The following is a 27,213-nucleotide window of genomic DNA, read 5'->3' as shown; positions in this document are numbered from 1 at the left end:
GGGTTGCCAGCTCCGGATTGGGAATTCCTGGAGATTGGGGGGGGGCAGAGTCTGATGTAGGGAGAGAACTCAGTTGGGTAAAATGCCATAGAGTCCACCCTCCAAATTAGCCATTTTTTCCAGAGGAACTGATCTGTATGGCCTGGAGACCACTGGCTATTCTGGGAGGGCTCCAGTCACCCCCTGGACTTGGCAATACCACATCCTCCCCTATGTAAAAGTACCCTGGCTGCGGAACTGCGGCGAGAAGGCACCCATCCCTACGCATGCGCTTCCTCTTCTCCGCGGAGAGCCCCTCCCCTCAGCACGCTGGCCAGCTCCTCCGGGCCCCGCCCTTCCCTCTCTCCCCCTCCCTTTCCCCGCCCGGCACTTCCGGCTCTGTTGGAATTGAGCAAGAAGAGGGAGGGGGCGGAGGACTGAGAAGGCCTATTTGAGCGCCTGCGCAGTGGCGCCGTAGCTTAGACGGGGAAACAAGATGGCGGCGGTGCGGGCGATCCGAGGGATGGTGAACGGAGCCATGTCCGAGCTGACCGGAGGCGGTGGTGCCGCCGCCGCGCGGGAGCAGGCGGCCGCCCTCACCCGCGACTACCTCTCCCAGCCCCGCCTCAGTGAGTAGCAGGGCAGGCGGGGAGGGTGTCTGTTCTGGACCCCATCTTCGTCCCCCGAGAGTGGCTGGACCCTGGTCATGGCTTGGCCTCGGCAGGTATCGGCTCCTCCGCCCAAGAGCCGTCTCCTCATTCGAGACCCTTTGTGAGAAATAGCTGGTGTCAGGGGCAGAGGTTCCGGCTAGGGCTGAACCTAGAAACCCGATCTTCCCTTCTGCAATGAAAACAGTGCCCCTGAGCGTGTGCAGAGTAGCTGCCGTTCGCCACCAAGCTTAATGAGCCCAGTCGTTTTCTCTCAGCCTAGGCAACCTCACAGAGCTGTTGTGAAGATAAAACGTGCATGGGGGAAGCTACCTCTGCCGCCTTAAGCTTCCTGGTGGGTGAGATAAAAGCGAGTACAATGAAATAATAACTGTGCTCCCTTTCATTTATTCCTCTTCTGGTGTCCAAGGACGATCTTCTCTTTTCTCCCTTGCTTGGCTAGGCCAGATTCTCCCACTCTCCCCTTCATAGTCCCTCCTGGCCATCTAGGTTCTGCTCTTCGTATGTTCCCCTTACTTATTCCTCTGGAATGCTTCCTTCTGGTTTGGTTTCCACGGTATGCCTTTTTGAGAGTCAGAAATCTAGTTGGTCTTTGCTATTGGATCCAGATTTTGTTTTTTGACTGCAGACCAAGACAGCTACCCACCTGAGACTATCCTTCTGGTTTTGCAGCTTGCCATTATTTCCTTGAGGGTGTCTGGGATTTAGTGAGGATGTCCCTTTTGCCCTTATCCCTTCCTTCCTATGTGAGCTGGAGTTGTAGGGTCTTGTTCTTTTGCTTTTCTGAATCAGTAGTGGTGCTTGCAGCCGTGCCAGTTGTATGTATGCTACATTGGGCAATTATGGGTGGTTCTAAGAGGGCAGGTGTTTTTGCAAGGAAGTGGGATTAGCCTTGAAGGCCTCATTTTAACCCGGGTGTTTGCGGTGCTCTGGGTACCAAGCTAGTCCAGAGCCTTGCATGGAGAAAAAATTTGGAAGTGAGCCCCATTGAGCACAGTGGCTTTTGCTTTTGAGTAAAGGTATCTAGAAATAGGCGTCACGGTTTGCATGTAAAAAAGGAATTCTCACATCTTTATGGAAAGGTGTAAAATGGCATGAGCACCAAAAGGCCTGGTGCAGGCTGTCTTTGCTGGGCCAGCTCGTCACTGGTGCTGCTTGGTGCTGCTCGGCGTGCAAAAGAAACCCACTGTCAAGCTCTGGTTTCCATATCAACAGAAGGAGCAGATGCTGGGTGCCGTTCTCTATCATCACATGAAGATGCTACCACTCCCTTTCCCCAAATGCAGCTATTCTGGGTCTTATTTAAATGGGAAATAACAGTAAGTAGTTATGAAATATTTCTTCTGTAGGTTGACTAATCTGCTTTGGCTGAATCTCAAGGTCATGTGGTACACTGCAGAATGGCATAGAATGTGTAGCAGCTGAGAAAGAGAAGATGGCCTAGTATTATGGGATGCCTAACACTAACATCCAAGTATAAAGAAAATGTTAGCATGTGTACACAGCGGTTAGAATTTAAAATCTTTCCATAGGCCTGTAATAGGTAGATTTATTGCTGCCTGATTAAAACTTAGGAGGAAGGACGCAAAGATGCCGAGACATTCATCTTGTGACGCCATGTGCTTCAAAGAATGTGGGAGGATAAACAGCTACCAGTGTAGAAATTAAAAAGTATATAATAGGCGTATCTTGTTATATGAGAAAGGGCTATTCTTGATGGGGTTTTTCAGTAGCAGCTAAAATTAGAGTCAGCATCAAGGAAAAGAATTAAGAGTATTGCTCAAGGAGGCATATAGGTTGGAACCCACATGATACAATTCCTGCTTCACCAGCTGAAGGTTTTAGACGATGGAGGATGTGATCCTCTGCATTTTCACTTGAGCATAAGTCCCATTGGATTCAGTGAGACTTCCTGCCAAGTATATATGCATGGGAATGGGTTGCAAAAGCAGTTTGATATTCAAGTTTGTGCAAGACTTGTGAGATTATAGAGTTTTAGATAGTTATGGTTATAGATAATGGAATTAATGAGATTTGAAAATAGTGTATGCATTTTCTGGAAACCCCTGAACATTTAAAATTGAAACATGGAGATTTTTCCCAGTATGACTAGGAATTCCTGGGCCTGTCTTCATGGAGGCTATGTTTTTTTTACTCCCAACAAAGGATTGTGCTTTTTTCACCACATACTGTTATGTATTATTTGGGTCTCTCACATGGAGACCCAAAGCAGCCTACAATATCATTCTACCCTCCTCCATTTCTTCATCACAACAACCCTGTGCGGTAGACTAGATTGAGAGTGCCTTGCCAAGGATCACCCAGCAAGCTTCCATGACGGAGCGAGGATTCAAATCTGGCTGTCCTGGATCCCTAGTAGCATCACACTAACCATGGTATCACTCTGATCTTCTGCCCCTCTCGCATCAAAGACCATGGTGTTCCTGGTCTGTCTTTCTATACTTGTGATCTTACTAACGGAAATCCTGCTGAAGCTGAGCATGTATTCAGTGATGTTTACAGAATGGTGAATGTGTGTTGAATGCTTGCCCAGTTTTGGGATAGCTTCATGAGTACCAGTGATTCAGTGCCAAATATTTAGAGATTTTTCACATAGGGTCACAGGACTACTACCGAGATGGAGTGTATTTGTAGTAGCTACAGGGCTGAGTGTGTGAAGCCCATGTTCAAATAGCCTCTTTGGGCCAGGAAGCCTGGTGAACAATTCCCAACAGCGATTCCCATCACCTTTGTTTTTAGGGTTGCAAGCGCTGCTGCCTGTATGGCCAAGCACTCCTACTGCATTAATGTATCAGCAGATCCTCATCTCCACTATGACTCTCAAAGGGTGGCTTGATCCAGACATTGTTCTCCAGCCCGAGTTCTTGATAGAAAGGCAGAATGCAAATGTAATAAAATATGCCATATGCAGATGATGAAAAAGGGTTCAGATCATAGAAGCACAAAAGTAACTATTCAGCAGAAAAGCCAGGCTGGTCTTTCTGTTCGAAGCAGGGAGGCACAGATGTTGCATATCCTAATCCTGTTTCTGTAATTCATGGGGGGCGGGGGGGGGGGTTGTAATATACAAATGTGCAGTGCATTGAGCTATTACAATTGTGCAACTCTTCAAAAGGGGAAATCCAGCACCACAGCGGTAATAGTTGGCTGCATGGACTCTCCAGCCTTGTGCAAGTAAAGAAATGAACAGAGTGGAGGGCTGGCATCTAAAGTAGCAGACAACCTTCTCTGTTCACAAGATAATTTTTCTCCATTAAGATCTCAGCTGGTTGGCTAACTGGTAAAAGTCCAGTTCTGTTCTGATGTTTTTAAAAATTCTGAATGTTTTCATTCTACATTTTTTTTCCCTTTCAGATGTCTGCCCTCTCCCTTCTCAACCAGCTGTGGTTGTGCTATAGTGTACATGGCTTTAGGCTGACTGAATCGAGGGGGTGGGAGAGTGCCCTGCCTTCCCAAGGATTGTAGTTCTGGGTGTAGGTTTCTGAGCAGCTAGCTACACTTACGATGTTAAAAGAAGGAAAACAAACTATCTAGCAAAAATGCAGGAAGTGTTTTGCCCAGTGTTAGGAGGGGGGAGGCGTCTTAGCAGGAGAGTCACGAGTTAAGGGATCTTTCCCAGTTTGAGAAGAAAAGGATGACAACGCTGACCTCTAAACTTGCCTTGCCAGATATCAGGGGTCAAAATGCTCCCAGCTGTAGTATTTATCAGCTTTTTGTATCTTCCTATGAATTGGTAGCCAAATGCAAGGAAAAGCCCCCTGCAGTCAGCACTTTGTATGGTGATAGGTTGGATCCTGCATTCTCAGTGGGGAAGTTCATTTTCATCTTGTGTCAGATCTCCGGCTCCCCCAGGAGAAGTGGGGGAGGGGGATTGTAGCAGAAAGGAAAAAGAGGAAAAATGCTTCTATTGGTTTCAGATTTTGGCAGGATCTATGCTGATATCTTTACATTTGTGGCTTGTCTGATTTGCAACTTTAACTTGAGTATGCACACGGATTAAAACAAGATACCCAAAGCCGGCCACATTGTCTTGTCTTGTGACACTTCTGAAAGAGACTTAGCCTTGGACTTTGGCAGGATTCTGGTAGAAATGTTTTGTGGCTGTGTGTTAGCTACAAGAAATGTTTGTTTGAATGTAGTGTGCTGGTTGTTTTCAGGTTGGTTCTCTTGGTTTGTCTGAGGCAAAGGCATCTCTTGGCAAACTTGTTACTCTTTATTTCCAGTATAAATATCTGTCTGTTGACACAACACCACTTTTATGTGCATTCCTGACTGGAATAAACCTGAACTGGCCAAGCTTCTATTGCTTGACCACTAAGCACTGAATTGCTTCATAAGTGTCGCCAAAACAAAGACTGTTGCCTGCATGTATTTGATGAATACTTTAGATAAACATTTTAACACTTAAAATGTCTGTGATCATGATTATTAAAAGTAGGTTATTGTGATGGTTTTGGTTTCAGTTTCTCAGCATTTCCTATATTCAAAGCGAAAACACACTGAACCTGTTTAAGTCACTGGTCCCCAGTATTGAGATGGGCTTGTCATTTTAGTCCTGATTGTACATTCATTAGTGCCCTGTTGCTCTTTCAACCTGATCCTATGCATGCTTGCTTGGTTGCAAATCCCAGTAAGTTCAGTGTATCTTTAGTGTGCTTCAGATTGCTGTCTTAGCCATGTTGGTCTGTTCTGCCGTTATCAAAGCAGCCAGGCTTGTTCATCCTTTCCCCAAGGTTCAGAGGTGGCTGATTAATGATTAGCCCATTGTCTTGTGAGGATGGCAAAGCCTTGTGGCTCACTAAAACACTTCCGTATTCACAGATCATGTGAGACTGAACTCAAGTGTTTTGTGTCCCTGGGGAGGATGGGAAATGTTTCCTAAATGATGAAGAGCCCTCATTCCTTCCTAATAGGTCCTTACCCCTCCTATCTTCTGGAGAAAGTCATCTGGGTCAAATTCATATTCCCTGTATCTAGGCATTCTTTCTGAGATTAGAAGCAGGGGAAAGAGGGTTGAGGTCCCAAGAAAGTTTGTTCCATGGTGGGAATCTATCACATTAATTTCTAGGTAAAGAGGGTTGGTTTTCCTTTCCAGGAGTCTTGCAGGTGATGGCAACAACAAGAGTGATTCCAAAAACACTTGCCCAGTTCTCCGGGCACAGAATGATTTGTAACCAGCATTGCTCACTCGCAGATGATAAATGCTGCTTCTCTGGAAGAAAAAGCTTTTGAGACCCAGGTGGCTAAATGGTACATCTGAAACTGACTTGTAGTAGAGTCAGATCACTGGTCCATGTTAGTCTGTAGTTGCAAAATGGCAAAGAGTCCAGTAGCACCTTTAAGACTTGTAGTAGAGTCAGATCACTGGTTCATGTTAGTCTGTAGTTGCAAAATGGCAAAGAGTCCAGTAGCACCTTTAAAACTAACCAACTTTATTGTAGCATAAGCTTTCAAGAACCACAGCTCTCTTTGTCAATCTGGATTCTTTACCATTTTGGTCCATTTAATGCACTGTTGCTTATTACAGCAGCTACTTCCAGATTCAGATCTTTCTCAGTTATGCTACCTGAGATCCCTTAATTGTAGAGCCGAGGGATTGAACCTAGGACATGCCAGGGACGTGCTCTGCCTTTGGACCATAAGCTTTCCCCTAGCAGTGTCTGAGCAATTGCAGAAAGGTATCATTGAGGTGGGTGCTGCCTTCATGGTTGCAGAACAATGTATCATCCCTCTTGTCTGTAAGCCTTTCATCCAAAATTTATTACATAGTTTGAGTAAGGATTTTCTCCCTTGTTTTTCAGCATATAAGACAGTATCTGGAGTCAATGGGCCACTAGTAATCTTGGATCAAGTGAAGGTAAGCTTGACTTCTCCTGGGCGCTTAAAAATGGGCCCACCCTTCTGACTGCTAAAACTTTGCATCCTATAGATTGCCTGCCATACTAATTTATAAAGAGAATGCATCTTCCTTCAACAGGGTCTCTGCAGCAGAGAATACTCTTGCGGTAAAGTCTATTGGGGGTGACAAACGGTATTCTCCATAGAGTGCCTGTTTATTTTCCAGTTTTGGAAGTGGTTTGCTGGGTTTTCAAACAGGCTTGAGGTCTAATTTGCATTTCTTCTTATTGTACCTCAATTAAAATGTGTAGAAACTCTTAGCTGTAAAGTACCAGCTTCAGTTTTGAAAGGGCATGTTCTGGTTTATGATGTGGTTGATTAGCCTTAACATAATTTGCCGGCATTAGCTGACATCTTAAGCAACAAACAGAAGAGGTTCTGATTTCAGTGATGGCACAGACTTTGTGGGGACATAACAGGAATGCTGTGTCTGATGTTGCACCTACTTGTAGCTTAGTCTAATGCGTGCCCTGAAAATCTCAATAGAGGAGCTTCTAGAGAGCAAGATTTGCTCTGAAACGCCTCCATCTGTTATATACTACTCTGTCAGTCTTCTGGACCTGTGGGCAGACTGTGTCCAGTAAACCAGTTAAAAAAAAAAAAGGTTAACCACACAAAAGGGAAAAAAACCTGGCACCCACTATTGATTAAAAAAATGAAAACAAAATACGTTTGAAAATATATGCAAACATGCATCAGGATATACTCACAAGAAAACATGAATTCTAAAAATACATTAGACCTGAACAGCAACCTACAAAAACATCCATAGTTCAAAAAGCTGGAGCTCTAATGAATAACATGCATGACAGATAAATAAATGTTACTCTTTTCTTCAGATATGTGGAATTTTTCTTTCTTTCTTGCATAAAGCCACCTGAAACAAAACATTTACCAATAAACTGTCCTCAGCACTACCAAAAGAAGTCAAACTATAATTTTATTTTTAATTTATTTTTATTTATGTCATTTATAGTCCGCTGTTTTCACTGAGACTCAAGGCAGATTACAGTGTGAGATTAGTACAGTCAATTTCAAGGATATTTCCATAAACAATGCCAAAACACAATTTTACAAAGACATAGCATTAGTAAGAATCCAATAGAGAGTAGAAGAAATGTTGAAACAGAACATGAGCAATTCTAGGACTGACATTAGACCACATGAAACACAAGTAGCTCATAAGAGCACATACTAGCATATTTAGTCATGTCAATAATGCAAAAAAAAGTTAGAAAAGCCACATATTTACCACTGAAATAAGGTGAGAGTCAGCTGCTATAGACAGGACATGCTCTGATGAGAGGCAGAACCTGGTAGTGCAACTACTTATCAAGTATGGAATGCTGTAGGAACTATGGAGAAGGGGCACTTATATATCTGACAAACTTTAAAGATATTCTTGAATTCTTGGATCAGTGACTGAATAATGTGGGAAAAGTTTGCTGAACTCTGAAATGCTGAGCATTAACTTTAGCATTCACCTACATTATAATTGTCTTGAATTTGGGGTAATTGAACTTCATGGTCCGTTGGGGTCCGTTGGGGGTCATCTGATGTTTGCATCCATTTATGTTCTGAACAGAAACCTCTTGACCTACCTTTATTCCCATGGCTTAGTTTCCTAGATACGCAGAGATTGTGCATTTGACACTTCCTGATGGAACAAAGAGAAGCGGGCAAGTGCTGGAAGTCAGTGGATCCAAAGCTGTGGTTCAGGTAAATGGCAGAAGAGCATGTTGGTGGCATGGATGGCCTGACCTTTGACTCCCATCTTGGGTAGAATAGCTTTTGAACTTGTATATCTAAATCAAAAACATGTCTAAGAAATCAAGAAATGTTTTTCTGAAAGAACTGTACATTGCTTCCAGTTCATAGCTATATTCTTCAGACTACTGCCCCCACGTAGTTTTTTTTTAATAATTTTGAGAGAGTTCTTTCATGACCTTTAGATCATGAAGCAGCCCTCTCACTTGCACCGATGGAGTCACATCATAGTAGCTACATAATAATGGACCCATAAAGTTTCTGAGTTTTTTCTGGTGCTAATTTCTCTAATGTTCCAATATCTGACATTTCTGTGTACATAAACGTTCTTTGAACATCATTTGCTTTCTCCCTATGCAAAAACTGCCTGCTGTTACTTTAGAAACCTTTAATACAAGGCAGGCATAGTTAATGATAACTGCAAACTCCTTTGTGTGCAAATACTTGACTAATGGTATATTGCAAAAATTATAAAACTGATGTATCCTTATCCTAAAACTTTCAAATAAATTTTTGAGTAGCATTTCTTCAGTTCTACTTATGTATCATATTGGTCTGAAACCACTCTGCACAACCATCGCAAGACAGAATATTAAGCATTGAAATTCTTTCTCTAAAATACCTTGTTTTACCCTGGTTGGTTTAGTGTTCAGAGTAATTTTATTTAAGATTGCAACTTAATATAATAATTTCAGGATAGTAATTTTAGCATGCAGATGTTCTGCATATCCATGTTTCAGATTCTTCTACTTTCTAAGTTTTTACTGTCCTACATGTTTCATACTTTGAGGTACTAATGCTCTGAGATTTAACATTCCCATTCTTTCCATGTCAAATTAAACTCCTTTGGATTTCTCACACTTAAAATATCATCTGCATATCAGGTTATTTGAATATATATCTTGCTAATGCTTATCTGTTAGAAAGTTATCCTGCCTGACTACTGAAGCAAGGACTTCAAGCGCCAGACTTCACACCATTTTAAAAAAATACCTGTTTTTAGGTTTTTGAAGGGACTTCAGGAATTGATGCTAAGAAAACATCTTGTGAATTTACTGGGGATATCCTTCGAACCCCAGTATCTGAAGACATGCTTGGTAGGTACAAGATCTTCTTGGCTTGACAGTGTTCCCAGGATATCAGTCTTCCACATTTAACAAGAATTTGGTACTTTGTTATTATATCTGCTGTTCTTCTTGTCTTTGAAGGGCGTGTGTTTAACGGATCAGGAAAGCCCATAGACAGAGGCCCTACAGTCTTGGCTGAAGATTACCTTGATATCATGGGTAGGTTTAAGATAATATTGTTGAACACTTAAGAGGCAAGTCAGATGTTCACAGGTGGACTGAGTGCTTCGTGTTTATGTTTCTTAGCATACATAAAACAGGAATCCGTATCTGCTGGACTGATCCCAACATTAGACCATCTGTTTGTATTGTTTCCTTTCAGAGTATGGCATCATGATTATTCAGGATGGCCTTTTCAAGTATTCCCTTTAGTTCAGAATTAGTATCAGCAGTGTAGGGCTTTAACCATGCATAAGCTTAGTTTGCTTGTGTCCAGTTGACTGTTCCTATTTGTTTGGTATTTTTAGTGTTTCTGTGCTGCATTTTCTACAAAAAACTTCTCAAAGCAGTACAGATTTTAAAACGGCAAATAAAAGCATTATCCTAATTAAAAAAAATAGAGCTGAGAAATCTAGCTGCAAGACCAAAAACAAGCAAGAAATATTCAAATATTTAGCCTTTTTCAGGTGTAATGGTTAAAGTGTCCAATTAAGATCAGGAAGGCATAGGTTCAAATCCCCACTCTGCTATGAAGGTTGTTGGGTGACCTTGGGCCAGTTGTATACATGCAGCCTAGCCTACCTCACAGGGCTGTTGTGATAATAAAAGGGAAGATGGGAGAATGATGATATGAGCTGCTCTGGATCCCTCTTGGGAAGGAAAAAGGGTATAGATATTTAAACAGGACAGGAATTTAATCAAAGTTTTTTAAGAGATCATGTTTCCCTCAACTTAATACTGCTTAAAAATGTCAAGCTTGTTTAAAAAGTCTCATGATTGATAGAAGTACTGGAAACTTGCAGTCAGCTCTCAAGTCTCTGAACCCAAATGGTAGATTTTATATCCCTTTCTTGAAGTCATCTTAATCTTCCTTTAAAGGAAAGTGTGGGCTTAAAGATACCTTTTTCCTATGAAATAGGTCAACCAATCAATCCTGAGTGCCGAATCTACCCAGAAGAGATGATTCAGACTGGGATTTCTGCTATAGATGGCATGAACAGTATTGCCAGAGGACAGAAAATCCCCATTTTCTCAGCTGCTGGCTTGCCCCATAATGAGGTAGGGGCATTTGAACTCCTTTATGTTGAAAGCACCAAGAAAAACAAGCTGACTGTATATACATATTTATGTATTTTTCTCTTTGCAACTTTGAGTTTTTGCGCTAGATCAGTAAAAGAAATAACATCTTCTGTTACCGCCTTCTGGACCACAGTCCTTTCCCCCACGATCTGGCTTTTAGGCTCCATCTGGTTTTCATTGCCAGAGATATGAAATGTTGGCAGATAAGAGAAGAGTGCATGAGTGTGGCACTTGACTTCTCCCCATGAGGAGGAAGAATTTCCATCCTTTTTCAAGAATTGGTCAGTCAGCTAATTGAGTTTCAGTTGTGCAATATTTGTGTCCCTTCAGCCTTGTTCTACTATATGGGCACTCGGTAGAAAGATTCCAACCTACTTAGCAGCTGCCTTCTTGTTGACACATGCAAATGCAAACTGTGTCCAGTCTCCTTCCCTTTCCCCCCTGAGTTCTTTCTGCAAGCAAATGCCCTGTGCATGGAAGACATGAGTAGTTCTCTCAACCTTTCTGTTTCAGATAGCAGCTCAGATCTGTCGCCAGGCAGGCTTGGTGAAGAAGTCCAAAGATGTGATGGACTACAGCGAACAGAATTTTGCCATTGTGTTTGCTGCTATGGGAGTAAGTGGATAAATGGGCAGGTGGGGAAGTGCCTTTGCAAGCAGTTCTGTATGCATGCAGTGTTATGGCATATCTGCAGAACAAGACAGATCTCTCCTTAATCAAATTCAGGGAGCCTCTAGTCTTAGTCCTTGTGCTGGAGCAGGATTAATTAGACCAAGTCATTCTTTGTTCATTTGTATAAAAAAATTAAGTGTATTTAGCTTTGTCTAGAAGAAACACTTCAAAAAAAGAAGACTCTGATATAATAAACAGCAAGTATCACTTCTCAGTGGTCTTAATATAGACCACACATTTCTATTCTGTAGAAAAAAATGTTTCTATGTGCTTTTTGACCACAGACAAAATTGAACAAGCAAATTATTTTATTAGGGGAAGAACAGAGCTGACAGATGACATTTCAGAGACTTGCTCTTTCCATTTACTGATGAAATGGGAGACAGAGCAGCCACAATTTCACCTTATTATTCCTTCATCAGCCTTTTGTCCCACCGTCTCCTTCATCTGTGTGTGGTGGGCTGAAGTCCACATGCACCACACAGCAAATAAGAGTTGTAAGACAGCAGGGGAATGTGGCTGCTGCATCTCCCACTTAATTGGCTTATTTTAAAGAGACAGAGTAAATCTCAAAGCAGTAGCCTAGCAACACTAAAGAAAAAAACATCATTGGACGTATGAATCGTGCACCCATCCCACCATTAAGCAGAGTGCTGATTCTTTGATTTCTTGTCTTGCCCTAGCAGATCACAGACACAATTGTGCAAGTATACAGAATCAATTCATCTTCCCTTATGGGATAAGAGCTGGTGAAGCTCCTTGAGATTTTTTAATGCTTTAGAGTTACTTTCTCGCAACCAGTCTAAGTTGCCTTTTTGCTTTGCGATTGACCATCTCTGCTGTAGGTGAACATGGAGACTGCTCGGTTCTTCAAATCGGACTTTGAAGAGAACGGCTCCATGGACAACGTGTGCCTGTTTTTGAACTTGGCAAACGATCCAACGTAAGTAGATAAAACTTGACACTATTTACAACAAGAAGGGAGATTAAATTAGAAATAGTTTCCTCCCAAAACAAGTTGGGAGGTAGTCATTGTGGAAAGAAGATAGAGTAAATCATGAACAACGCAGAAGCTGCTCTCTGCACCCATGAGCTTCCCTAATTTGAGAGAGTGCAGAGTTTGCTACATTGCAGTTAGGGTGACACAGAGAATAGCTGTTATCTGATGCCCAAAGGCACATGGTCTGTTTCAGACACTGAATATTGAGAATGGTTGGTGGAAAGAGAATAACCTCCAATTACATGGAGCAGCTTGCTGAACCCCCTAATGCCATCAGACGGAATAATAGAGCTCTTATTCCTGCTCTGAGAGATGTGGGTGGGAAACAGATTTGCGGTGTTCGTCTGCAGTCACTAAGGCAGATGCCTGCAGGAAGAGGAGAGGGGTCTTAGAGGAGCTTCAGCAGTCAGTCTGGCCTTGTGCTCCTGATAGCTGTTCCTAAAGTGACATAATAACATCTTTTTGCCATAGTTGTCGCTGCTGTGATATGTAGGTATGTCTTATGTCTGTTGGACTACATTGTCAGACAAGCCCCTGCTTGTCTCATAAATGGTTTCTTCTAGCCTAACAAAGCTTTATCTGTTTATAGTTAGATTCAGACTAAACTGACAGTTTGCATTTATTCCCCCTCCTGTTGTGGTACCCCTCATGTCATTCTCCAGGGTCCCTTATCCCCCCTGGAGAAGTCTTTCATGGAGATCTGTGGAAGGCAGAAAAATTGTATTCCTTAACTGCCCTTTTTTGGGTAACAGAATTTAGCTTTGTTTAGTACTGGCTGCCTATCTGGGACTCAATTAACCAGCCTCTATTGTTTTTTTTTCCCCAGCATTGAACGCATTATCACACCTCGCCTTGCTTTGACCACAGCAGAGTTCTTGGCTTATCAGTGTGAGAAGCATGTCTTAGTTATTCTGACAGATATGAGTTCTTATGCCGAAGCTCTGAGAGAGGTATTTACCCTTTTCAGCATATAAGTCTCCGCCATGCAGGCAAGTGCTTTTCCAAGGTGGCGTGAGCTTACTTAAGTAAGGAAGTGAACCTTGCAACATATAATGTGCCTTCTTTCTGGACTTGGGGAGTGGGCAAGGTTTGGCAGTTCCCCTTGCTTTGCACACTTGGTTTTCGGAGCCTGAAGCAGAACAAATGGTCACTTTTTAAATTGAAGGGCTCTTCCTTTGTTTCCCAAGTTTCCAGTTTAGTGCTCTGTTGCTAACATGACAGTGCCGAGAGTTGCCACATAAAAATGCCTTGGCTGTTGTTTTGCACAGCCATTGTAATAGTTAGTTCAGCCACCCAACAAATGTACATGCTGCTCTGTTGTGCAAGCAGAGGAGCAGGTGCTGGCCTGTTGGTAGATCTCTGATCAGCCCACCACTTCCCAACGGGGGAAGAGGTTATTGTGTGGCCAAGGACTGAAAGAATTTCGGTGCTGGTGATCTGCTATTTGTACCCACCCCCCTTTCCTGTATGACCTCGCTTGTCCTGCTGCTGGCCCCAGCTTTTTGCCACTTTTTTTTCTCTTCAATTGCCGACAGGTCTCAGCAGCCAGGGAAGAAGTGCCAGGCCGGCGGGGCTTTCCTGGTTACATGTACACAGATCTGGCCACTATCTATGAACGGGCTGGGAGAGTGGAAGGCAGGAATGGGTCCATTACTCAGATTCCTATTCTTACAATGCCCAATGATGGTGAGTCTTCATCAAGTATGCTTTTATATGTAGGCATGTGTCCCTACTTGTGAGCGCTGTGCCTATTCCTGGCAGGTGCGGGGGGGTGGGGGTGTCATTGCATTGGGATTAATGGGTAGCCCAATTTCTGTGCAGTTTTAAGTTTAGGAGAGATGTGAGACCAGAGCTGATTGCCGTCTCTTGTTGATTCTGCCAGTGGGCATTAACTTGGCACCTTGCATTGTGTTTCTTTCCCCCAAAACCCTTGACAGGGTTTTGTTCAGTATCTTGTTGTACTAGTAATGATGATAAACTGTTCATGTGTACTGATTTGCATGCCTGTGGTCTGAGGGAAGTGGGGAGGGTGTTCCCAGGCAGCTTGCTGTCTTTTGCCAGGACCGACTCTTCTGGGTATTTCCTCTTCAACCTGTTGCCCAGGCATTACACATATTTCCCAAGAATCCCTATTCCCTCTTAGATGTTGGTCGACTGCCCATTTTTCAGGCAGTAGTGCAGTTACTACCCAAGCTGCTGGGAGAAAGCACCACTCGTTATTTCCAGCCTTACTCTTGGCAGAGTCTTGCCACTCTTGTCCACAGCGGTCAGGGAAAGCCTGCAAGCATTAATGTGCTTTCCTTCTGCAGATATTACTCACCCAATTCCTGACTTGACGGGATACATTACTGAAGGACAGATCTACGTGGACAGGCAGCTGCACAACAGACAGGTCAGGCTGCTGGGTGGAGGGGAGGGCTTGGCAGGTTGTCTACAGAATGAAACTCTTCTGTACCTCTGACAGTGTGTCAGAGTGCTGCATGCCTCATATTTTCAGGCTATGAGTGATTTAAGGAACTTCAGTTCAGCCATAAAATACTGCTTTTCTTTTAAGATTGTTAGAAAGCTCATTTAGTTGTTGCTGGGAGATCTTCTGTTCAGGACAGATTTGTTTGGAAGCAAATACTAATACTTAAGTATTTGGAAGCAAATACTTATTAAATAGAAGCCCAGTGGCACCTTATAATACTTAAAATTTGTATTGACATAAGCTTATGCTGGAGTACATTTTGTTCGTCTTTAAGGAACCTCTAGTCTCTTTTGTTTTGCTGCAGCAGACTAACTGCTATTCATCTGGAGGGCCCCTTGACGGAAACATTTAGTCTTTACAACTATAGAAGAGGTCAGGCTAGGAGATAATCAGGCAGACATGTATTTGTGGGCAGTATCTTGGCTCGTGGCTTTGTTCACTGCATTTTTATTTTTCCCTTCCTCCAAGGGAGGTATACATGGTCCTGGAGTTCATCCTTACAACCAACTTGAGCTGCAGATTAAGTGGAAAGAGAATGACTGGCCCATGATCAGCCAGTGAGCTACATGACAAACAGGGCTTTGTACCTGGTCTGACACGTTAGCTATTAAATCACGCTTGTTCTTGGTTGCTCTCCCCTTTTCCTAAACTGGCAAATGTAATCTTTTGCAGCCACACCTGCACTTAATCACCTTCCCCTACAGATCATAGTTTTTAGACGTAACTTAAACCCATTTCTCCTTCCAGATTTATCCACCTATCAATGTACTTCCCTCTTTGTCTCGATTGATGAAGTCAGCTATTGGAGAGGGGATGACAAGGAAGGATCATGCTGAGGTTTCAAACCAGTTGGTAGGTGTGACCTTAACACTCATGTGCATGGTGGGGAGGGGCAGTGAAAAGGTAATAGGAAGCCTCAGACATTTTGTGCGTAGTTAAAATATTTCTATCCCTGTCTCTTAGCAAGATCATTAAAGCACATACTGATTAAAACATGCATCAGTAAAAGCATATTCAGCTTGGCAATAATTCAAGCAGCAGCCAACAGTAAGGCCAGTGTCACCCAGAATGCAAAAGAGAGCAGAAATTATCTTAGTTCTCCAGTTTGGCTTTTAGAGTCGAAAGAAGTCAGAGGTGATAAGAATCAAGGGAGGAAAAAACAATGCCATTAAACAAAATGCTCAGAAAGACCATCGAGTTCTTATCTTGTACGTAAAGCTCAACAGATTTGCTGCCAGGCAAACCATTGGAGGGACAGCCCTAGCTTGGGTGCACTGCTTATCTCATATCGCTTGGCTCATAGCATCGTAGCTGGCCTTCTCTGACCCTTCTTTTCTTTCTCCCAGTATGCCTGCTATGCTATTGGGAAGGATGTCCAAGCCATGAAAGCTGTTGTAGGGGAGGAAGCCCTTACTTCAGATGATCTTCTCTATCTTGAATTCCTGCAGAAATTTGAGAGGAACTTCATTGCTCAGGGTAGGTGTGGGATGCTGAAGAAGAGCACCAAGTGCCCTTATTACTGTCTTGGTCTTTATCATTGTGTGACTGTGCCACTGGCTGTCCTTTCAGGGCCCTATGAAAACCGCACTGTTTATGAGACACTGGACATCGGCTGGCAGCTGTTGCGTATCTTCCCCAAGGAGATGCTGAAGAGAATTCCTCAGAGCACTTTGGCAGAATTCTATCCTCGAGATTCCACTGCAAAGCACTAGCTGCACCTTTGAGCTTTGTGAAAATGCTGGGTTTTTTTCTTCCCTTGTGGTGTTGTTTACTTGTCCTTCCTGTAATTAAACCGAGAATAAGCGACATATTTGTGCCAGTGTTCCTGATGGGTTTAAGCTGACAGAGTTTAAAATATACCCCCTTCTCAGACAGCTGGATGCTGATTGGTTTACATTAACGGGGGGTGGAGATTGATCCATCTTCACAATTGTATCAAAATGGCTCCACCCTCTTGGTTTCCTGGAAGAACTTTGTGGAAATGCTTGAGGCTGTGTTGTTGAACTGTGAATAAATACCAGGCACATAGAAAGGTTGAGCTGAGCAAGAGTCAGAAAAAAATCTGTTGCTTCCTCAGGTCATCCTAGTCCATTCAGAAGTTTCCCCACTCTGTCTGATGGTGTGGCACAGCGTTTTCACCCTGAGCTGGCTTGCTGAAGGGGTGAGAGAAAGGGTACCCATAACAAAGCAGCATGGTCATTGTGGCAGGTTGAATCCACAGATCACGCTAGTCTCAGTTATGACTGAGAAACTGCAAAGTAATGAAGTTGCAAATGTTTGCACGCCTGGTGCTTGTCCGGTAACAGTTACAAGATTCCTACCTCTTCTGTGAATTTGGCAGGGGGAGTCACTTCTTGGACTGCCAGCCGAATGAACTGTGCTTGCATTTTTGTGCATGCGTGAATATGAAACTGGCAGCGTAAGGGGCTCCCTCCACTTGTTCCCCTCAATTCCAGAATAATCGCAGCTGGAATCCTGTGCTCAGAGTGGCTATCCCCACTGCTAATAAATATTTATCCTGAACAGTGTTAATACAATCCTAAGGGCAGCTCAGTGGTTTCGGATGCACACCACAAAATAGCCCAACGTATAAACCTAGCAGGGAGTAAACTGCCTGGGCTTTTGGGTTAAGATCTAATTTGTACCAAATGAAGGGTGAGGGCAATATGAATGTGTGAAGGGATATTTTAAAATCTGTTAAACAGCCTTTTGGGGTGACACTAGGCTTTTAAACCATGTCCATCTTTGGTTTGTGTTTAAACCACCTTCCAACCATGGAGTTGGCTAGCCATGTTAAACTGGGCAAAAGAACTCAAGTTCACGTCACTGACAGCCTAATGCTTGTATGGCATAGATTTCAAAGTCCAGGGCAAGAAGGATCTCTGTAGCTTCTTGACCTGCCTTCTAGGGTATTCTTTGGGGGCTGTGCCCGGTACTCGGGCTTCAGTGATCCAGGTTACAAACAGTTGGCCAGCTTCCTGGCTCATAACTAGGAGTTGGCTCAGAAAGGTTTGTGATGGCTCAGACAGCGTAGACTGCACCAGCTCCAGCATCTCCCCCCACCATGCAGCCCTCAAGCTGTCTCCTATGCAGAACTTCCTTGTACTGTTCTTGTGTGCTCTGTAACTTGGGTGCAGTAGCCTTTTTCTTTACTCTAGCGCATTCCATCAAAGTTGTGTCAATTCTATTTTTCTCTGGACAAAGGCAGGGGATTGGGGTGGGTGGGGAGATAGCATGAAAATATTTTAATGTAGAAAAAAAATGTGATATCTGAATAAGTTAAACATGAAAAATAAACATCAAAACAAAATGAGTGTTCCATTAATTGGCAAGTGGTTGTTTTGTGTTTCCTGGGGGGTGGGGGAGCTGTCACAATTGGTGCTACTTACCAGCCCACTTACCTGCAGTGCTGCTGCCAGATTTAGATGGAGGTGGGGGTGTTCTAGTTCCAACTACACCTACCTGTCTGCAGTAGCAGGAGTTCCAGTTGTCTCATCTGTTCCACAGCCACTTTGAAAGGGATACGTGCATTACTTGCACAGACATTCTTATTTGGGGGGGATTAACCCCCTGCCCTGTACACTTTTCTACAAACCTTGCAGAAGATTACCCCCTGTCTGAACCTGATCCCGCTTTCTGGTTATTATTCTGAATGGGGATTGGCATTAGCATTCAATACAGGAGTACAAGCCATGCAGGCTTTTTGCTGGTGCAGTTGATTTTCCGTTTCCCGCCCCCAGAAGCATTATTCAGTGCTTTTCAAACTTTTTATACCACCCAATATGTTTTTGTTGAGATTATCCTGGAGTTGCTTCTACCTTTAGCAGATTCTTTTGTGAGGTATGTGTGTTCTCTTTGGACATTCTAAAACTTTTCTAATGCATGCATACATTTATAATACAAGATTATCATTTTAGTTGTATTCTGTTTTACCAGTAGACCAAGGTATCGGAGATACTTACGTGACTGATGACTATATCAATTTTTAAAACCAATAAAATTCCACTGGACTCTGCTTGTGTTGAATGGAAAGTGGTGCCCTTGTGATAAAGGTACACATGTATGTATCTATGCACCATTGCGACATCAATCAGCACAGTTACTCTGGTACTCCATACAGGTGCAGTGAAACAAAACAAGTATGAAATTATTCTAGGGGAGGTTAATTAAAATTATGCTTGAAAATGGACAGATCTGAGTTGATTATTTTTCTCTGAAGGCTTCCAGATCACCACCAGTAGATTTGCTCTGTACCTTTAGAAAGACTAATATGTGAGTGAACTGCTGAAGCTCTCTTCCTCTCACCTTTTCAGTCCTTTATACTTCTCTTTTTTACTTGGAAAGCAAATAGGGTTCCAGATGTGCTGCACAGCTGGTGAGTGATAAATCAGTGGGAGATTCTGATATGAGGTTTAACTGCAAAAAGCAAATGGAAAGAGGGGGCTATATAGATGAGGGATGTGGCACTGCAAGGGGGTGTTAATTCTCCCTTCAACCTGCTTGCTCGATCATTTTGGGGGTGGAATGCTCTGGCTCCTCCATTCACTTGTTCTGCCCAGATGAGCATATAGTACAAAGAATATACGTTTTATAAAAACCAAATGGGAAGCCAAGCACTAATAGCTGGGCCTTGCTAATGATTGAGGGGAAGCCATACTACAACGAAAATAACAACTGGTACACTGGACTATGAACCCAATCCTCAGAAGTTAAGAACTTGACTAGTTCTTTATAGACTCTTGAGAATAACCAATACAAAGTTAAGGTACATTTGTAAAGAAAACCCTTGTCCTTCCATGCTTGTCTCATTCTTTCACCATTGAATTCTCACAACAACCCTGTAAGGTAAGTTAGGCTGAGAAGGACTGACCAGCCTAAAGCCATCTTGTGAGCTTTATGGAAGAGTGGAAATGTATTAGAGTATTTGTATTCTGCGTTTCTCCTGGAGCTCAGGACTCCAAACAGCTTGTAAATGATAGTCATAGACAACCTTTAAAAATATTCAAAATCCAAAAACATTAAGACATCCATTACTACTACATACATTGCTGCAAAATGCAAGCAAGCCCCTGGCTCCTTGATGTCACAGCTTCAAACTTGGATCCTAGTTCTCCCCAATCCAGGACACACTGGCTTTCTCAGAATGTGTTCTCATAATCCCAAGTGAGAAGGCAAGGTGCTAGCAGCACAGCTGGATTCAAGAAGCAATTAGTGGCTGTGAGGTGCTCCCTGATTGGTTGGGCTAGTCCAGTAAGAGTTTCAAGCAGGGATAAGAAGGAGAACAGGTCATGCTTGCCTATGGACGGTTGTGTGTGTGAATTATGGCTGACCAGAAGGGCAGGTGGGCTGGTATAAGGGAGCTGTTGTGCTGTTTTGTTGTTAAAGGTTTGTACTGTAGGATATTTTTGTTTGCAGAGGCCTAAGGGATGTCTTTGTCAAGGATATAGAGGCGAAAAACCAGTTGTAGAATTTGGGTACTTCTGTGAGAAGGTTTTTAGAACCTGAGTCCTAATGAAAGTTTTATTAGGAAGATTTTGAGCCTAGTAACTTGAATCTTCTGCTCCTACCTGACTTGTAATAGTTAAATGTTTTGGTCAAAACTTACTGAGCTTTGTTTGATGGGTAGGACTGTAGAAGGCATAGTAGAAAAACTTTTAAATGAATTCTTGTGATGTATAGAAAAAGACAGCTCTGAGGACTGCAATTCATGGTGAGAGTATCTTTAAAACATTAAATGTATGGGAGAATGCCAATCTTCGGGTGTGGTAGTAGGGCTAGAGTGCTTACAGTTCTCTTAATATAAATGCTGGTGGTATTCTTTAAGACAAATAGTAGCTCTCCAAACATTAAGGTCCCAAATCACTCCAGCAGACTTTCAGTTCTCCTTTGGGATACTGTTTTTCACTATTAGGTAATGGAGTCTTTGCTGCTTCTACGAACTGCCTAGAGTTATGTTCTTTACTTTAGAAAGTTTAGATGCTGCACCAGATACCCCACAGCAGCCATCTTGTAATGCCTCTGATAGCAGTGATCCAGAAAGTATCCCTGACCAGGTAAGCTTGTGTAGCACTTACTCCTCTTGTTCACACTACCTATGAAATTCAACAAAGTCATAAGCCCTTGATAACTGCTGCAGCAAGTTAGAAATAGAACTTACTTGCTTCAGGGGGGTCAACATTCTATGACCATTTACTAGTCCCTTGGCTACACAGCTCAGCTATGGTAATAAAACAGTTGCTTTGTAACTGCTTCAAAAGCCATTTAAGGCTTGAGTGGGGGAGGAGTCCCTTCCTTGGAATCCAGGCTTGTACTGGATTAGTTGGCAGAAATTCAATCCAAGACTGGAGTTAGTAGTACAAGCTCAGCTGTTATCCAAGTACACCAGCATAGGTCTCTGTGCAGGGCAGGGTGGTGTCATGGTTAGAGTGCCTGACTTAGGATTCAGGACCCATATCTGAATACCTGTTCTGTCACTGGGTGACCCTGGGCCATTCACACACACTCAGCCTAAACTACCTCATAGGGTTGTGAGGATAAAAGGGAGAATGATGTAAGCTGTCTTGGATACTCACTCAGGAGAAAGGCAGGATATAAGTGAAATAAATATATGGTCTTTGGCTATGCTCCACCATAGGCTTCTGATGAACATTTGATTAATAAAGAGTTACGTTTGCCATTTTCCTGGCTGCCAATTTTATTTGTTTGTTTATTTGTTTATGTCCTTTATAGTCCGCCTTTCTCACTGAGACTCAAGGTGGATTACACAGTGTGAGATTAGTACAGTTAATATCAAGGAAAATGCCATAAATGCCAAAGACAGCATTAGCGGGAATCCAATATGGAGTTGGAGGAATGCTGAAACAGAGCACAAGCAATTCTAAGACTGACATTAGACAACATGAAGCACAAGTAGCTCATTGGAGCACATATTTAAAGCAACAGATAGTGTGTAAGGCAACATAGTGGTGAAGTCTATGATCCCTAACTCATTAGCAAAGCATATGAGACCCCCTCTCTACAATGCTGCCCTATCCAAGTAAAAAAGCCTTTTTGAATAATTAAGTATGGTCTAAAACCAAAGTGATGAAGATTATGGATCCTGGTAAAAGGTAAATTACAAAGCGGTATTAACTGTTCAGCCTTCATCCTCAGTTTTGCTAATTGAAATCTGGCTTCCAGCACTGGAAAAGGATAGTATTTTAAAAGGACATGTATAGACACCAGGCAACTTGAGTAGAGAAACGTGATGCAATATTATCAGGTTAGTACTTGCACCAGATTATGTGCCCTTCAAGTGTTTTTTGCTGCTGTGCATTTAATCTTGGTTTCAATAGGGTGCAACTACTACTTTAGTTAATTCAGCGGGGGTACAAAATCCATTCTTAGCAAGAGCGTTTGAAAAGAATCCTTGAATTCAGCCCAGGAACTCAAATACAATTCTGTATCGCGTCCTTGCCTCATGATGCTTAACTTAGAAGAGCTGTGCAACTCGGTGATGTACAGCATCTCTTCGTGTCCCTCAGCCTAATGAACAGCATGCAGAAGTATCCGTTTAAACAGGATTGATGATCCATAATGAGTTGTCCTTCCCTTCTAGCCAGTCCAAATCTCTCCACCCCAAGTGGTATCTCAGGCCATGAACTTGTCTAGCTGGGAAGATAGAGAAGCAATGTACCAAAAGTGCATCCATGGTAAGCAAGCGAGTAAAGGGGCAACATTGAGGGGGGGGGACTGCCATGGGGGGATCCATGGAGCAGGCCAAGTCACAAGACTTCCTTTCATTTGATGATTGGATTGGATCTGGGTGGTTTTTGAGGGGTCGTGGTAGCTGTTAACATCCAAATCAAACGCTAGTTTTAACTGGGCTGGAGAAAATTGACTGCTTGGGTCCAAAGAATTCATTGCCCAAGCACAGATGTTGGCATAAAGATGAACAGAAGTGGTTTGCCATTGCCTACCTCTGCATAGCAACCCTGGACTTCCTTGGTGGTCTCCACTTCAAGTATTAACCAGGGCAAACGCTGCTTAGCTTCTGAGATCGGACAAGACCAAATCAAGAGGTGGGCATAGACCATTTTGGAAAGAGTTGGATGGTTGAGTGAAACTTCAGAGGTTCAGGGTTGAGTAAAGAGCTGTGTAAGATGTGCAGAGAGATTTCACTCAGGGTGTTATTAAATGTAGCAGCTCCACCATCCAACTGGGGTCACCTCTTATTTTCTATAAAGCATAAGGTGGTGGAGGAAATCTGGGGCTATGACTGTATTATGATGTAAAGAGGAGTCTCGCTACGTAGGAACCTGCGCCATAAAGGATCCTTTTATAGTTAAGATAGCCTTCATCTAAGCTCTAACTTCCTTTCCTTGGCTATCCATGTTAAATCTGGTGAATTGTCCGAACACCAGAAGGCATAAGCAAGATCAGAAGCCTTTATGCTATAAGACTTGGATTCCATTGATGTTACTGATTTGATATTCTGAATTCTTGCAGATCTTGAGGAAGAACTAAGGAAAGCTCTGAAGAATGACAAGGCATTATCTAACCAGCTGTATGAAATGGGCTGCCTTGTGTTCTCTGAGGTAGAATGGCTTGTCTGGGCAGGGCCTGGGAGGGTGTAGGGAGAATCTAAAATGCTTGCTCCCCCAAGTGACTAAGTCAGAGGGAGCCACCTCAGGCAGGTTCCCTTGGTATCAGCCAGAAGATGCTTGGGACAAGCTAGTCTTATAAGCACTTCCATGTAACCAGGGCTTTTTTTCTGGGAAAAGAGGTGGTGGAACTCAGTGGGTTGCCCTCAGAGAAAACGGTCACATGGCTGGTGGGCCCGCCCCCTGATCTCCAGACAGGGGAGATTAGATTGCCCTCCACGCTGCTCAGTGGCGTGGAGGGCAATCTAAACTCCCCTCTGTCTGGAGATCAGGGGGCGGGGCCACCAGCCATGTGACCATTTTCAAGAGGTTCCGGAACTCCGTTCCACCGCGTTCCTGCTGAAAAAAAGCCCTGCATGTAACCAAAGGATCCTGAGGTTTAGCTCTACCTGACTTGCATGTTACATTATTAACAGGCTGGTTGGGCAATCCTGGCTTAGAGTTCGGTTCTTACGGGAAAGAGGCCTGGATTTGCCTCACGTTCCTCTAATTTTCCATGTGCCGTAGATGGAGCTATGTGACTCGACCTCTCCCAGTTTTGCAGAGAAGCTGAAGGTCTACCTGGAGTGCCTGTTGTTAGAGAGGCAGCAGCTGGAGAAGAGAGCACTGAGGGCAGAACGGACTGTGTGGGAACTGGAGAATGAGAGTAAGAGAAATGATGAGGCCTTCAAAAGTTTACTTCTTATCACCATTTCATAAGCAGAAATTTCTGATTCATGAATCTTCCTAGCTGGGGTCTGAATTTTTAGGTGGTGTGAAAAGCTGGGGCTAACTTCCCATCCCCTGTTCCCTTTCGAATGAGTTTTGTGGGAAGATTACGGCCTCTTCTTCATTTATATCTTGGCATATGTGTTTAAGTTTCTCTCTCCTGCTCTGGGCAAGGAAATGCTTTGCAAACCAGCACTCACGGAGCCAACACAACTTTTGTTGCATTCCTCCACATCAGCTCTTCAAATGGCACCCATCCCTCAGCCACAAATTAGGATTTTCTCGGCAGCTGGGCCTGCCTCTACTTCTGGTATCCAATTCTCCTTCCTGGTGGGGCTCCTTGAGTTTTAAGTGCCATTTGTGCAACTGTACATGTGGGCAATTGTACGGCACCTGATTTTCTTTAAAGACAGTGTTAGGGGGGTTATTAAGCTGAAAAAACTGCTCTGGGGAAAAGTGGAGGTACCTCACGATGGCAGAGGTTCCTTGCTAGTTGGGCTCTGGGTAGCCCCTTCTGCTTTGCGAAGAAACAAGTAGGTCCCTCAGAGCTTGATCTCTGTATTGCAACAATAGGAGCGTTCTTCTAAAAGCAGCAGAGCGCTTCTGTTCTCGTGGGTGCCTACACATTCTCGACATGTTAGGTGTGCTAATGCTGACTGGCGGCTTCTTGTCTGTCTGCCTTAGTGTCTGTCCTGGAGGGACGCCTGCATGATCGCGGCCATCGTGGCATGCAACGCATGGAACGTTCGTTCCTGTCTGGCCCTCCTCCACCTCCCTTTCCTCCACAACCCATCAGGTAAGCTAATGCCAAGCACGGTTCTACAGTCAGTGGTTGGGTGAGCCTGTATGCATTTCTGCCACAGCACCGAAATGGGCTACAAACTAGAGAGGAAAATGGATTCCTGTTTCTAGATGTGAATCCTCAGTCTTCTCTGTGTTATTTCTGTCTGGTTACAGCCCTAATAATTGCCCTCTGTGAAACCAAATTGCTGTCTGCAGCCATCAAAGCTGTAGCTAGATAAATACCTTCGAAGGCCAGTGGAACATGTTGCCCAGGCACCAGATCTGTCCAGGAGGCTACGTTTTTAATTTCCTCCCACTGATATCTTAGAGATATTCCTTTTTGTCTCATAGGGATGAAGTAGATAATTTCTCTTAACTGATCTGTGAGTTGGCAACAAACTGGCAATCAAGGATTATCTAAGCTGATGGTGGGAGGAGGAACAACCACATTCTGAGGTCTAAACCACCTTATTGTCTTCTGGATGTGCACTCCTGATACAAACACAACTGGAAAGAAAAGGGGTTTTGGACTGGGATGGAGGATGGCAACCATGTACGATATTGGCAAGAAACCATCTTTCCAAATACAGATAGTAACTCTGTAAAAGGCAACTTATTTGCATGCTGTGTGACTGTTCTGGTCATAATGGAGTTTCATTAACAGTAAGAGGTGAACTTTAGTTTTGGCAAATATGTCTGCAAGACCGTGGTTTTGGGTGCATGGTTTGTTGGGTGCTAGCTGCGCCTGCCCAAAATGTCATATTTTAGACTGAAGGAAAATTTCCTCAGGGCGGAAATGCAGTTTATTTAGGAGTGTACACAAACCATTACAAACCGGAAACAGTTCCAAGCTAGGTAATTACAAACTCCAACAACACCGCATTACTGATCACTGTTGCATCTTTGTGAATCTAGTTGTCTACTTTCTTGGTGGATCCTCCTAGGAGACCAAGTACAGAGGACTCTACTATTGAGGCCTTGTTACTCTCTCCACCCCCCCACCCCCCGCCACCTAGATTTAATTATTTAAGAGTTTCTGTCTTTGGTTTCCTTGGCTGCTGCTGCTCTTCAACCATGCTAGGTAGGGACACTTGGGAAGTAACTCCTGGACCATCCACACAGGCCAGGAAGCCCCTTCTTTTATTGTTTAGTTAAGCACAAACTTTCTTCTTCTACAGATTCCTCTTCTCTAAGATCCACAAGAAGTCACCAGAGAAGATGGCTGCAGCACAAAGTTTGGGCAAATGGGCCGAGGAATCGTTTGGTATGTGGTGTTAGATTTGGGGGTGAGATCGCTTTAGTCAAATAAGGGGAAAGTATGCCTTTCAGCCAGAAGTGAGCCACTCTTTCTCAAGGATCTGCTGGGAAGAAACAGAAGAATCTTCATGCAGCTATCTCCCCCCCGCTTTCCCCTAATGTAAGCAGCCAAATAGTGGTGCACTATTTGGCTGGGTAGTAATATGTCTTGAGGTTGAAAGAGCAATGCTGTTGGAGCTACAGCAGACGTGCTGTACATTCTGAATCAGTAAAAGCACTCTTCTCATTCTGAAATATGTCATAAAAGTTTTTTCAGTACTCCCCCCCAAATTTCCACTTCTCTGACATCAAAACAATGTCCTTGGTGGGAATAATGGAAACTATGTTTTTCAGGCCTTCAGATTTCTTAGTAAGACTTAGAAGGCCTGGTTTCAAATCCCTACTCACTGGGTGAATTTAGCCTGGTCATTAACCCTAACCTACCTCACAGGGTGACTGAAGATAAAAAATGGAAGACAGAAAAGTCATGTAATCCACCCTGAGCTCTTTTTAAGGAAGGGGTGATGGAAATGATAGACTGAGACAGCTTCTGCAGAAGCAAAGGAACAGGGCAGAAGTCTTAAACGAAGAACTTTGATTAGCTTCAAGGTTAAGCTTGGAGTGCTTCACTTGTGAATGGCAATGCATGTTGCCTCTAACTTAATTTTCACTTGAATTTCCTGAGCAGAAACTGATTCAGAGTGGAACCACATGAGACACATGGGCACGTGTTGAATCCTGCAAGGATCCCTGGGCAATATAGTCTTTAAAAAAACCCAGCTGCTCGATGTGATTCTTAGCAGGGAGAATCGCAACTGGAGGGTCTCTCTCTCTCTCTCTCTCTCTCTCTCTCTCTCTCTCTCTCTCTTTCTCTCTCTCTCTCTCTCTCTCAAAAATCCTCTGGGAGCTTGGGATGGAGATGGGGGGGTAACAATGTAACAAG

The 27,213-nt window shown here is 43.4% G+C and overlaps 1 protein-coding gene across 1 annotated transcript; it reads left to right on the top strand.

Moving 5' to 3' along the window:
• Positions 1-463: 463 nt before the first annotated feature.
• ATP6V1B2 (ATPase H+ transporting V1 subunit B2) lies at positions 464-16,649 on the top strand. Its single transcript, XM_054997950.1, has 14 exons — positions 464-608; positions 6,470-6,525; positions 8,187-8,285; positions 9,337-9,430; positions 9,542-9,619; positions 10,539-10,678; positions 11,213-11,314; positions 12,217-12,314; positions 13,198-13,321; positions 13,907-14,057; positions 14,681-14,763; positions 15,589-15,693; positions 16,188-16,317; positions 16,411-16,649. The coding sequence occupies exons 1-14, from the start codon at positions 476-478 to the stop codon at positions 16,551-16,553; spliced, it is 1,536 nt and encodes a 511-aa protein (XP_054853925.1). The 5' UTR covers positions 464-475; the 3' UTR covers positions 16,554-16,649.
• The last annotated feature ends 10,564 nt before the right edge of the window (positions 16,650-27,213 follow it).

The sequence above is a fragment of the Eublepharis macularius genome, chromosome 14 (assembly GCF_028583425.1).
Source record: "Eublepharis macularius isolate TG4126 chromosome 14, MPM_Emac_v1.0, whole genome shotgun sequence".
NCBI lineage: Eukaryota > Metazoa > Chordata > Lepidosauria > Squamata > Eublepharidae > Eublepharis > Eublepharis macularius.
Note: the sequence above shows the minus strand (reverse complement) of the source record. Positions and strands in the feature narration are given on the sequence as shown.